This window comes from Argopecten irradians, chromosome 5 (assembly GCF_041381155.1).
Source record: "Argopecten irradians isolate NY chromosome 5, Ai_NY, whole genome shotgun sequence".
Taxonomy (NCBI): domain Eukaryota; kingdom Metazoa; phylum Mollusca; class Bivalvia; order Pectinida; family Pectinidae; genus Argopecten; species Argopecten irradians.
Window position 1 is genome coordinate 24,877,686 of NC_091138.1, and position 14,874 is coordinate 24,892,559.

The 14,874-nt window shown below is 33.0% G+C and overlaps 1 protein-coding gene across 3 annotated transcripts in view; it reads right to left on the reverse strand.

The window, feature by feature from the left end:
* Window positions 1-8,317: 8,317 nt before the first annotated feature.
* The window catches only part of LOC138323327 (uncharacterized), a 60,927-nt gene continuing 54,370 nt past the window's right edge, over window positions 8,318-14,874 (reverse strand). For all 3 annotated transcript variants that reach the window (XM_069267863.1, XM_069267864.1, XM_069267865.1), the window contains exons 4-5: window positions 13,385-13,641; window positions 8,318-13,182 (exon numbers count right to left, since the gene is read on the reverse strand). In XM_069267863.1, coding sequence (XP_069123964.1) covers window positions 13,071-13,182; window positions 13,385-13,641 — 369 coding nt within the window. In that variant the 3' untranslated portion in view covers window positions 8,318-13,070. The remainder of the gene's footprint in view (window positions 13,183-13,384; window positions 13,642-14,874) is intronic.

The following is a 14,874-nucleotide window of genomic DNA, read 5'->3' on the forward strand; positions in this document are numbered from 1 at the left end:
TGTTTTTAGTTGTGATGGCTGTACTATTACATCCAATTAAAGAGTAGGTGGTATGAGATATGAATGTGAATGTTTTTAGTTGTGATGGCTGTACTATTACATCCAATTAAAGAGTAGGTGGTATGAGATATACAATGAATGTTTTTAGTTGTGATGGCTGTACTATTACATCCAATTAAAGAGTAGGTGGTATGAGATAATGTTTTTAGTTGATGGCTGTACTATTACATCCAATTAAAGAATTTTTTTTAGTTGTGATGGCTGTACTATTACATCCAATTAAAGAGTAGGTGGTATGAGAATGAATGTTTTTAGTTGTGATGGCTGTACTATTACATCCAATTAAAGAGTAGGTGGTATGAGATATACAATGTTTTTAGTTGTGATGGCTGTACTATTACATCCAATTAAAGAGTAGGTGGTATGAGATATACAATGAATGTTTTTAGTTGTGATGGCTGTACTATTACATCCAATTAAAGAGTAGGTGGTATGAGATATACAATGAATGTTTTTTAGTTGTGATGGCTGTACTATTACATCCAATTAAAGAGTAGGTGGTATGAGATATGAATGTTTTTAGTTGTGATGGCTGTACTATTACATCCAATTAAAGAGTAGGTGTATGAATATGTTTAGAGTGTATGAGAATGAATTTTTTAGTTGTGATGGCTGTACTATTACATCCAATTAAAGAGTAGGTGGTATGAGATATACAATGAATGTTTTTAGTTGTGATGGCTGTACTATTACATCCAATTAAAGAGTAGGTGGTATGAGATATGAATGTTTTTAGTTGTGATGGCTGTACTATTACATCCAATTAAAGAGTAGGTGGTATGAGATATGAATGTTTTTAGTTGTGATGGCTGTACTATTACATCCAATTAAAGAGTAGGTGGTATGAGATATACAATGAATGTTTTTAGTTGTGATGGCTGTACTATTACATCCAATTAAAGAGTAGGTGGTATGAGATACAATGAATGTTTTTAGTTGTGATGGCTGTACTATTACATCCAATTAAAGAGTAGGTGGTATGAGATATGAATGTTTTTAGTTGTGATGGCTGTACTATTACATCCAATTAAAGAGTAGGTGGTATGAGATATGAATGTTTTTAGTTGTGATGGCTGTACTATTACATCCAATTAAAGAGTAGGTGGTATGAGATATACAATGAATGTTTTTTAGTTGTGATGGCTGTACTATTACATCCAATTAAAGAGTAGGTGGTATGAGATATACATAATGTTTTTTAGTTGTGATGGCTGTACTATTACATCCAATTAAAGAGTAGGTGGTATGAGATATGAATGTTTTTAGTTGTGATGGCTGTACTATTACATCCAATTAAAGAGTAGGTGGTATGAGATATACAATGAATGTTTTTAGTTGTGATGGCTGTACTATTACATCCAATTAAAGAGTAGGTGGTATGGTGAATGTTTTTAGTTGTGATGGCTGTATATTACATCCAATTAAAGAGTAGGTGGTATGAGATATGAATGTTTTTAGTTGTGATGGCTGTACTATTACATCCAATTAAAGAGTAGGTGGTATGAGATATGAATGTTTTTAGTTGTGATGGCTGTACTATTACATCCAATTAAAGAGTAGGTGGTATGAGATATGAATGTTTTTAGTTGTGATGGCTGTACTATTACATCCAATTAAAGAGTAGGTGGTATGAGATATACAATGAATGTTTTTAGTTGTGATGGCTGTACTATTACATCCAATTAAAGAGTAGGTGGTATGAGATATACAATGAATGTTTTTAGTTGTGATGGCTGTACTATTACATCCAATTAAAGAGTAGGTGGTATGAGATATATGAATGTTTTTAGTTGTGATGGCTGTACTATTACATCCAATTAAAGAGTAGGTGGTATGAGATATGAATGTTTTTAGTTGTGATGGCTGTACTATTACATCCAATTAAAGAGTAGGTGGTATGAGAGATACAATGAATGTTTTTAGTTGTGATGGCTGTACTATTACATCCAATTAAAGAGTAGGTGGTATGAGATATACAATGAATGTTTTTAGTTGTGATGGCTGTACTATTACATCCAATTAAAGAGTAGGTGGTATGAGATATGAATTTTTTTAGTTGTGATGGCTGTACTATTACATCCAATTAAAGAGTAGGTGGTATGAGATATATGTTTTTGTTGTGATGGCTTACTATATTTCAATTAAAGAGTAGTGGTATGAGTGAATGTTTTTAGTTGTGATGGCTGTACTATTACATCCAATTAAAGAGTAGGTGGGAGATATGAGTTAGTGATTTACAATAGAGTAGTGGAGAGTTATAATGTTTTTAGTTGTGATGGCTGTACTATTACATCCAATTAAAGAGTAGGTGGTATGAGATATGAATGTTTTTAGTTGTGATGGCTGTACTATTACATATAAAGAGTAGGTGGTATGAGAATGAATGTTTTTAGTTGTGATGGCTGTACTATTACATCCAATTAAAGAGTAGGTGGTATGAGATATACAATGAATGTTTTTAGTTGTGATGGCTGTACTATTACATCCAATTAAAGAGTAGGTGGTATGAGATATGAATGTGTTTTAGTTGTGATGGCTGTACTATTACATCCAATTAAAGAGTAGGTGGTATGAGATATGAATGTTTTTAGTTGTGATGGCTGTACTATTACATCCAATTAAAGAGTAGGTGGTATGAGATATACAATGAATGTTTTTAGTTGTGATGGCTGTACTATTACATCCAATTAAAGAGTAGGTGGTATGAGATATACAATGAATGTTTTTAGTTGTGATGGCTGTACTATTACATCCAATTAAAGAGTAGGTGGTATGAGATATGAATGTTTTTAGTTGTGATGGCTGTACTATTACATCCAATTAAAGAGTAGGTGGTATGAGATATGAATGTTTTTAGTTGTGATGGCTGTACTATTACATCCAATTAAAGAGTAGGTGGTATGAGATATGAATGTTTTTAGTTGTGATGGCTGTACTATTACATCCAATTAAAGAGTAGGTGGTATGAGATATGAATGTTTTTAGTTGTGATGGCTGTACTATTACATCCAATTAAAGAGTAGGTGGTATGAGATATGAATGTTTTTAGTTGTGATGGCTGTACTATTACATCCAATTAAAGAGTAGGTGGTATGAGATATACAATGAATGTTTTTAGTTGTGATGGCTGTACTATTACATCCAATTAAAGAGTAGGTGGTATGAGATATACAATGAATGTTTTTAGTTGTGATGGCTGTACTATTACATCCAATTAAAGAGTAGGTGGTATGAGATATGAGATATGAATGTTTTTAGTTGTGATGGCTGTACTATTACATCCAATTAAAGAGTAGGTGGTATGAGATATGAATGTTTTTAGTTGTGATGGCTGTACTATTACATCCAATTAAAGAGTAGGTGGTATGAGATATGAATGTTTTTAGTTGTGATGGCTGTACTATTACATCCAATTAAAGAGTAGGTGGTATGAGATATACAATGAATGTTTTTAGTTGTGATGGCTGTACTATTACATCCAATTAAAGAGTAGGTGGTATGAGATATGAATGTTTTTAGTTGTGATGGCTGTACTATTACATCCAATTAAAGAGTAGGTGGTATGAGATATGAATGTTTTTAGTTGTGATGGCTGTACTATTACATCCAATTAAAGAGTAGGTGGTATGAGATATACAATGAATGTTTTAGTTGTGATGGCTGTACTATTACATCCAATTAAAGAGTAGGTGGTATGAGATATGAATGTTTTTAGTTGTGATGGCTGTACTATTACATCCAATTAAAGAGTAGGTGGTATGAGATATACAATGAATGTTTTTAGTTGTGATGGCTGTACTATTACATCCAATTAAAGAGTAGGTGGTATGAGATATGAATGTTTTTAGTTGTGATGGCTGTACTATTACATCCAATTAAAGAGTAGGTGGTATGAGATATGAATGTTTTTAGTTGTGATGGCTGTACTATTACATCCAATTAAAGAGTAGGTGGTATGAGATATACAATGAATGTTTTTAGTTGTGATGGCTGTACTATTACATCCAATTAAAGAGTAGGTGGTATGAGATATATGAATGTTTTTAGTTGTGATGGCTGTACTATTACATCCAATTAAAGAGTAGGTGGTATGAGATATACAATGAATGTTTTTAGTTGTGATGGCTGTACTATTACATCCAATTAAAGAGTAGGTGGTATGAGATATACATGTTTTATGTAATATTTTTAGTTGTATGAGATGAATGTTTTTAGTTGTGATACTACTATTACATCCAATTAAAGAGTAGGTGGTATGAGATTATGAATGTTTTTAGTTGTGATGGCTGTACTATTACATCCAATTAAAGAGTAGGTGGTATGAGATATACAATGAATGTTTTTAGTTGTGATGGCTGTACTATTACATCCAATTAAAGAGTAGGTGGTATGAGATATACAATGAATGTTTTTAGTTGTGATGGCTGTACTATTACATCCAATTAAAGAGTAGGTGGTATGAGATATACATGAATGTTTTTAGTTGTGATGGCTGTACTATTACATCCAATTAAAGAGTAGGTGGTATGAATACAATGAATGTTTTTAGTTGTGATGGCTGTACTATTACATCCAATTAAAGAGTAGGTGGTATGAGATATACAATGAATGTTTTTAGTTGTGATGGCTGTACTATTACATCCAATTAAAGAGTAGGTGGTATGAGATATACAATGAATGTTTTTAGTTGTGATGGCTGTACTATTACATCCAATTAAAGAGTAGGTGGTATGAGATATACAATGAATGTTTTTAGTTGTGATGGCTGTACTATTACATCCAATTAAAGAGTAGGTGGTATGAGAATATGAATGTTTTTAGTTGTGATGGCTGTACTATTACATCCAATTAAAGAGTAGGTGGTATGAGATATGAATGTTTTTAGTTGTGATGGCTGTACTATTACATCCAATTAAAGAGTAGGTGGTATGAGAATGATTTTTTAGTTGTGATGGCTGTACTATTACATCCAATTAAAGAGTAGGTGGTATGATTAATATGAATGTTTTTAGTTGTGATGGCTGTACTATTACATCCAATTAAAGAGTAGGTGGTATGAGATATGAATGTGTTTTTAGTTGTGATGGCTGTACTATTACATCCAATTAAAGAGTAGGTGGTATGAGATATGAATGTTTTTAGTTGTGATGGCTGTACTATTACATCCAATTAAAGAGTAGGTGGTATGAGATATGAATGTTTTTAGTTGTGATGGCTGTACTATTACATCCAATTAAAGAGTAGGTGGTATGAGATATGAATGTTTTAGTTGTGATGGCTGTACTATTACATCCAATTAAAGAGTAGGTGGTATGAGATATGAATGTTTTTAGTTGTGATGGCTGTACTATTACATCCAATTAAAGAGTAGGTGGTATGAGATATGAATGTTTTTAGTTGTGATGGCTGTACTATTACATCCAATTAAAGAGTAGGTGGTATGAGATATGAATGTTTTTAGTTGTGATGGCTGTACTATTACATCCAATTAAAGAGTAGGTGGTATGAGATATGAATGTTTTTAGTTGTGATGGCTGTACTATTACATCCAATTAAAGAGTAGGTGGTATGAGATATGAATGTTTTTAGTTGTGATGGCTGTACTATTACATCCAATTAAAGAGTAGGTGGTATGAGAGATATGAATGTTTTTAGTTGTGATGGCTGTACTATTACATCCAATTAAAGAGTAGGTGGTATGAGATATATGAATGTTTTTAGTTGTGATGGCTGTACTATTACATCCAATTAAAGAGTAGGTGGTATGAGATATGAATGTTTTTAGTTGTGATGGCTGTACTATTACATCCAATTAAAGAGTAGGTGGTATGAGATATGAATGTTTTAGTTGTGATGGCTGTACTATTACATCCAATTAAAGAGTAGGTGGTATGAGAGATATGAATGTTTTAGTTGTGATGGCTGTACTATTACATCCAATTAAAGAGTAGGTGGTATGAGATATACAATGAATGAATGTTTTAGTTGTGATGGCTGTACTATTACATCCAATTAAAGAGTAGGTGGTATGAGATATGAATGTTTTTAGTTGTGATGGCTGTACTATTACATCCAATTAAAGAGTAGGTGGTATGAGATATGAATGTTTTTAGTTGTGATGGCTGTACTATTACATCCAATTAAAGAGTAGTAGGTGTGTATGAGATATGAATGTTTTTAGTTGTGATGGTGCTGTACTATTACATCCAATTAAAGAGTAGGTGTATGAGATATACAATGAATGTTTTTAGTTGTGATGGCTGTACTATTACATCCAATTAAAGAGTAGGATGACATAATTGATTTAAAAAACAAAAAACTAAATTGTATACTCAAATGGCCCTTCTTCAGAGACGGCAATGATAGAACAGAGTAGCCAGTCTCTTTTAGAAGCCTGGATCTTCACAATAAATCAATTAGTTTACAAAAAAAAAACAAACAAAAAACAATCATGTCTTATCGTGTTTATTGGTCTGTAAAGAGTAACCCAGTTAGGTCAAGAAGAGCAGCATTGCTACCATGTTCGGTTGTTTGACACAGTATTCAACTGGTAGCCTTGCATGTCCGTATAGCACAGCTTTCTTCCTGGATACGGTTTGTTCACGTGACTGCCATCAATGTTAACTACATGTGACAGAGTGAATTGGTGTTTATATAGCGCTATTCTCACTCGCGAAATAATGAATAGGATGTATCATATCAGTTGCAAAATAATAACCAATCTAATCAGCTATTGTTTATAATTCACATGATTTTGTGTTTCCAAGTGAGAAATATACATTATAACCAATATTTAATTATGTTTGAAAATATTTAATTTTAATCTGAAAAACAATTTGTCCTTCCTCCTCCTGCTCTGTTGGAATATTCAACAAAAATGTTGCAGACGGAAATCTCTTTCGGTAAGCCATTTAATTGCCACCCACGTACTTTCCGGTTTGCAATGATGTTGACTTTGTAATGACATCAGGTGGGATAATCTAATTATAGAACCGTAAATGTCAAACCACGGCATCCGGTTATCATCGAGTCAGGGATCCGGAAGTGGCAATAACGTGAATCAAAATCCGCCCAACGTTTCAATCCAATTGGCATCTCAGCGAACATGAAAGACCTTAAACAGCGGTGGTTGACTTGGTCAGTGATTTAGAATGATTCATGTTCAGCACGACAAAGATATTTACCTTAGTAAATCTGACAGAGACAAGTAATTACATAACATTTAAAAATGGCGTATTCAATTTGCCTAATTGCCAGTGTCTGGTAATGCATCTTCAGTGGATTGATCACGGCAAGCGTTGGTACAAACACTAGTTTCCTATCATTCTTCTGTTTTTGTACATTGGATTGGAAACAACAAATGCTTCAAGCCCATGGAAGGTCACAAAATATCCAGTAAGGATTAAATCCGGTACATTATAACTTTGATAGAGTTTCAAGAGAGGTTTCTATGTAGGAGTTTAGGAGAGATCCTCTGACCTCCTGAAATGGCCATAACACCCATTATTATCACAAGTTGATATAACTAAATTTTATCGTGACACCTACCATCACAGCGCATTACTTTGTAGTAGATGTAATTATTGTTTTTGGACATAGTGTAAATTGAAATGGAGATATGATATTTTTTATAACTCAGTATTCCAAATACTTACGGCTCTGAGCACACTTTACTGAAAATGGCGATAAGAAGTTCAAAAATAAATAAACCCTATCAAACAAATATAAAATAAAAATAGGGAATAATTTCTGGTTAAGTAAAATCATTTACGCTAACATGTTAGATTGTTTGAAGAAGAGTTAATTGATTTGCTTTAAATCAGATTTCCATTAAATTCACCCAACAAATATTTCCTGAAGTGATATGTATCATAATGTTTCACTGCAAAATCAAGAAGATTTTACAAATGTTTTTAGAATTTCAACTCTTATTATGCATAGGTATTAATTTATTGTAAATTATATAGAGCGTCAGATAGAATAATGCTAACAGTGGTCTCTTGGCGGCTTTTAATGCTTTCTATATCTTATTTATCAAATATTGGGGGTATTACGGATTGGAACAGATTACCAAGGAAAAAACAGGTTTAATATTTTCGAAATTGATAGCGCTCATATCTTTCACAAAAATATGCAAGGAATTGCGGTATGGTTTTTGGACAACTTGATATTGTATGATTAGTTTTGTGCCTATAAATGCAAATCTGAAATCTGAAATCTATAGGAAAAATTAAAAAAGAAACAAAATAAAACATCATTTATAATTTAAATAATTATTTATTTTCACGATATATACACGTAGATTTAATAAACTTACACGTATGTGTAAACAATGGAATGTACACAAAATCATACCACATAAACATATTGGTCTCTTTGACAAAGAAAATAAACATTTTAAATGACAACCGTTTGTACAGCAGAAGGTCATATAAACGAAAGCATACACGATAAAAATGACTCGCCTCGAATATCTTGAAAGCTTGTTTATCAAATAGTTCTCAGAAGAAAAAAACAATACTACATATTAGTTTTAGTAAAGCAACATAAATACAAAAAAATACGCGTGTATCATTATTAAGAAACCTTTAACCATTGTGCCATAATGTACATGTGTTCACGTTAGTATTCGCCATTTCCTCCTTATAAAAGAAAACAATACGTGACAGGCACATGTATGTAACGTCGGAAGGAATAGCTGAACTATGATTGTCTAAAGAGCTCAATATGTCAGTGGGAAGGGTAGGACAAAGTCTTCATATATGACAAAATACTAAATATTTTAAGATTGTTATCTCATCAGAAAGTTTTAAAGTATAACAAAATAAAGTCCGATGTAAATTTATTGTACAGTATATTGCTATAGTGGTACAACTTGCCCTAATATTGAAAAACAACAGTTAAATTTTCATGTATGCCTAGAAGAAAACAACCGGAGCTACCGTAGTGAAAACATGTTTATTGTATGTGTATATCAAAGGGAAAAGGGTGTCAGGGCTAGCCTTTGATGTAGGAAAGTAACTGAAAGACATCGCCCTTAACGAGCTCTTCTGATAATGAGAATGCCATATATTAATTGAAATAAATCATACCATTCTTACCATGGCCATGGAGTTGAACAACAAAAATTATGCTAGAAGCAAATTCGAATGGTGTGATTTTCATTTCGATCTCCTAAAGACGCTTTCCTGTTTCACTAGTTTGTTAAAATAAAACATTAAATCCCATTGATAAACTTGAACGTGACCTAAATCTACAATGTGCATATCTACATAACTTTATAACAATCGTAAATGGTGATATCATCAATTTATTGAACCTTTATGACCATGAAATTTCTCCATAGTATCACATAATGTTGCGGTTGATGTAGAAGCATCTCTCCCTCAACAACTGAAACTAATATTTCTCTTAATTTACTAGGCTATCTATTTGGAATCATCCCTTCAGAACTAACGAGCCTCTCAGGAAATCCGTCTCAACTCATCCTTACAGGGACTATAGGCAACAATGAGTAAACGAGAGAAATAAGAACTATTTGATCTGGAATTAATCGATATATGTCTATTTCAATGTGATTTAATTCGCAATACTGTCTCAAAATGCCAGGGGAATAATTTTCATTTCCGTCTAGAGGAATGATCATGATAAATGTGACACTATATGTCTAGACGAGGAAGGATTCCGTATTTGCATATTACAGAGTTATTTTCCCTCGCGGATAGGTATGGATTGTGACGTCATGTTTACGAGCGTAACGTCATACTTTTCAGAGAAAACGACGTCAATTGCGCTCACAAAATAATGACGTAACAATCGATCCTACTCGCAAGGAAGATAACTTTGTAATATGCAATATGATCAATATCATTATTGTGATGTATAACTTAAAAAATGAAAAGACACTTAAGAATGTCTGTAATATGTCAATATACTGTAGATAGTGATGGTAGCGAAGATGGAACACATTAAGTTTTACTACAATATATATATATAATCAGTGGTCTGTACTAAAGAAATAAAGGGAATCGATAATTAACAAAAAACAGTTTATGTTGAAATGTTTAGTAGTACGTTTGCGTTATAAATAGAACCTTCATTTCTTCTTAGTAATATAAATGTATTGTTTTAATTTTCTTATGCTTTACCATTTACCATAAACAACTATCATGATCGGACCAAATCAATAGTGTATAGTGTACACATACTGTTTATATCATTGTAATATACAGTTAAACAAAACTCAACACAAATAGTAATTTGAAAATACATTTGAACTTCGGTAAGTCTTCATGTAGACAAATAATGATCTTTAAAAAATCAATGAATAAGAAACGTGCAAGAAAATGAGCATAACTTAAAAAGCAAATACGATGAGATTAGTTGTATGAGTATTATAATGCCATCATATACGGATATTTACACACAGATTTCTATCAACTGTATTCATAATTTTTACAAGAAAATAAAAATAACAGCATCTGTTACACAATACAAATGTAATTTCAAGATAAGTTTTACAACTTATATCAATACATCAAGATGACAATGTCATTTCCTGACGTCACCTGAACGACAACATCATGGCGTTTTTCCCATGGTATATCAAATAATATAAACCAATCATATAGCATACAGATTATATTATAACAGTAAATACTTCCATTGGTGTCTTTCAGAATTATAGATTATCTTGGAAGCACACTGTTACATTTATCAGCCATGTCTCTGGTGTCTATTAATTGACAAATTATATCTAAACTGAGTTAAAGCAAGAAATAATAAACAAAAAAGAATTATAGATTATCTTGAAAGCTCACTGTTACATTTATCAGCCATGTCTCTGGTGTCTATTAATTGACAAATTATATCTAAACTGCGTTAAAGCAAGAAATAATTTCGAGAATCTACAACACTAAATTTCTGTATATTCTGCATTTGCCACATTACTGAGTTATGCCCTTCTGAAGAAAGGTATTTATTGTGATGTCATGTGTTTTTGAGCAAAACGTCGTATTTTTCGCAGACAAACTAATGACGTCACACTCAGCACCTACTCTAAAGGCAGATAACTCTGTAAAAGGCAAAGACGGACCTTTGTTCTTATAAAAACCTGTTCAGGTTTTAATACTATTAACATTTTGGAGACTAACGTTTGGAGACTCCACTAAAACCTGTATACCACACATATTTCATTAAACGTTACATATGTATAAAGAAATACTGCTACAGACCATTAACAAAACCAACAATAAAATATACTATCGAAAATAATTTTGATTCACTTTTATTTTGTGTTAGTATTCCTTTTCAAACACACGTGCATGACAACGATATAAACAAAACTTATGACATGGCAAACAAAACAAGATATTTTAAACCTGATGCCAGCACCTTGCTTTGCTAAAGATATATTATCTCAAAGCAAACACGGTTATGCATCCTTCTTGTTAATGGGCATTTGCACGATACTAAGGAGCTGTACACTTACATTATATATATTATTAGATAGAGGTTTTAAGCTACATACGTTGCCTAGAAACAAATGATATAAAATCTCGTCAAATACGACATTTTAATGTGAAGTCGTTTTTAGGTATTCATCTGACCTACATATCATTAATATGCTCGGAGACGCTCGTTGAAGCCGGAAAATAAAACAAAAACTGTGCATTGGCATTTGTAACATTAGGGGGAAAAACTCGTATGCAGAAATAACAAGATCTGTCGGAGAAGATTATATTCTTAGAAAAATCGATGGTTACTGACATTTTCTTGGGTTGCAATGTGGTGTTCCATTTAAAGTTAGTATTCAATCGAACAGCAGCATATTTAGATGTATCATTTCGATCATCTATCACAACATCCACTTCTATTATCTAGGCCCCAATATATCATTTTAATTTGTTTCATATGGAATTCTGCCAAATGGTTTAAGAATGGGAGATAACAAGAAAATATAACGGACTTCCATATTGTAGCCATTCAACCTTATTGAATGTAAACTATGTATACCATTGTAGAGAATCACTGTAAGTGCATTGTACTTTTCAGTAACAATTAGTTATTGATCATAATTCAATATCGGGTCAGGGGGTTTAAATGATCCGTGCATATTATGTACCCTCATCCCCATGCTTAGATGTGGTAAATTCAAATGTCTAAGTATAGGTTTAGCTCTATCACTTATTATTTTATGAAGAACAATACATAACTTATGCTTTATTTGCCGTGTGTGTATTGTAAAGGCTGGTGTGTATGATTATATTGCTCATGTACATATGGATTTTCTCATCTGTATACCATTTACAACGATTTATGCTTGAGAAATGTCTCTTCTTCACCAACGCTGACATCGCTTGTATTATTGAATCATGGTGTGGTGCCACCCACAACAAATAGGTCTATTTCCATGGTAACAGCATAGCAACATGGTCACATTCACTATTTACTTGGTCACATTCTACAATGTAGATATGGTCACTATGGTTGCTTTGGTTACCAAAGCTAAACTCACAGCGTTTGCTTAGTTTGGGCCCCTGTATGGAATCGTCCGCATATCCATCAGTATCCCTGCTGAATGATGCACTACATTGTAACGTTGTATTTCCAAACATGCAGAAGCTGTCTGGTCCTCTTATATCGATCACCCAATTCCATAGCGAAATAACTAGTTTCTTGACAATCTACGCCTAAACAGCACAACCATATATTGGTGTCGTTCTATTCCTCTGTTTTCACATTTTGGCCTCGCTTTAGTCATCTTTCGGCCTCGCTTTCGTAATATTTCAGCCATTTTGTCTTTTATGTAATTATCTGGCCATCATATCTATTAAATGGATCAATCATACGATCTATTGATTTTGTTCTTCATGACGAATATAATTGATATAAAAAAAAAGGAACAGAGAGAAGAAGGCACCATTATTATCCCATTTAAAAGATTGTCTATTACAAGTCAATTGGTGTTTTAACACACGCGAGATTTCGTACCGAATGAGAGTAGTTTTTCACTTCTCCGGTTGCTCGTGATGCTGCACGATTTCAACTTCTGGAACATTTTCCTCTCTTGGAATAGGCTTGGTTTCCAATGTGACGGTCACGTCAGCATGGTCTGTCAGCCTGAAAATCAGACAACAGTAAATCCATTACCATCAACAGAGAAAAATGCGTCAAAGATTGTACTATGCGCACAGTCATAAATCAAATGCAAATACATAAAATGATGAATATTTCGTCACTGAAAATCAAGTATTCATTAAAGGGCATACATTATCTAATCATACATTGAAACACAATATTCAAAATAATAGAGTTGTCTAACCTTATTGCTTGCTCGTCCTCTTCCGGTGGCGTGTGTGGCGATGTGTTAGCAGATCGTTTGTGATTTTTCTGTACGTGCGGACTATGGGATTGGTGGTGAGGATGAGATTGGTTAGATGAAGATGAGTTAGATCTTTTGTTAGAGTGACGAGAGTGGTTTCTCGCTTCTCCATTAGATTTGTCATCACTGTGCCCGTGGGAACTTTTCACACTTGAATAGGAGGAGTGTCCATGGTGGGTACTGCCACCGGATGTTGTCTGTCACGGAAAAAAGACATAATTAATGTTTATAATTAGTTGATGAAATTATATTTGGTTGATATATATTCCAATTGAAGGCAAACTATTGTAATATTTCATTTTAGAATATTTTATTGTCATGACAACATGTAGTATTTGGCAACGTGTTAACCTTATAAAAGCCGTCTCCGTATAGGAAAATGTATACAATACAGTGTACAATTGTATATATAATGACATGATAGATAAATTAGTTAATATATAAATAAATCGTAATATGAGTAACATTTCACTTATAAAATTTTCGAGCATAATACTATACAAAATCAAAGTATGATATATTTCTATAAATCCCAATTCTAACTACATTCCCCTTGATGTTCATAAATCAAGAAAAAATAACTCCTATGTAAGGTTACATGGTCAGCATTGCTACTGACATAACATTTATCAATAATCTCTATTGCCTCAATTACTGTGCGATGAACAGGACAATTGGGCCTCTTTTTAGAAACACTATACTGAATATAAATGTAAATGGAATGCACGAACCGAATTAACTCACGGGGAAATGAATGCATACACATACACGGGGATCTGGCGTAATTGATTGAGAAACATTGGCATTTCATCACTAACAACAATCACTTTCACAGACATATGCTAGGTAAATCTTTGATTCCGATGCTTGGGAGCATGATTAAGGTTATGTAAACACTTTGTATCGACGTATCACTACTACCTCTATTTACTTTGTGGATCTCCGGCGCCTTAATTAAAAATTATCGAATGGAGTTGAAGCGTACTCAAATAATACTCATCATAGTGGAACACAAAACAATGTGTGCACACAGGTCAAAACCAGTTAGCATTTTATAGAAATAAATTGACACATGAAGATGTTGTCACTGATGGAACTTAATATAAACGAGTAGATACCGTCACCGGACAACACATTCGTAGACCAAAACCAAAGTTACACAAGAACAAATCGGACGATGTATAAATTTGAATATATAAAGCTAGATTTGGTTAATTGGTAGATTAACGTCCTATTAACAGCCAGGGTCATTTAAGGACCGCCTCCAATGACTGTTGTGTGTTGTCTGTGTGAAACGTATGAGAGTGTTGGGAGACTGCAGAATGTTCTTTTTGTGACTCTCTATAATAGTGAAACTCTTTCCCTTTTTATAGTGCTATCTGACTGGAGCACACCAGAGACACAGAACAATTAAACCCCATCCAGTCACA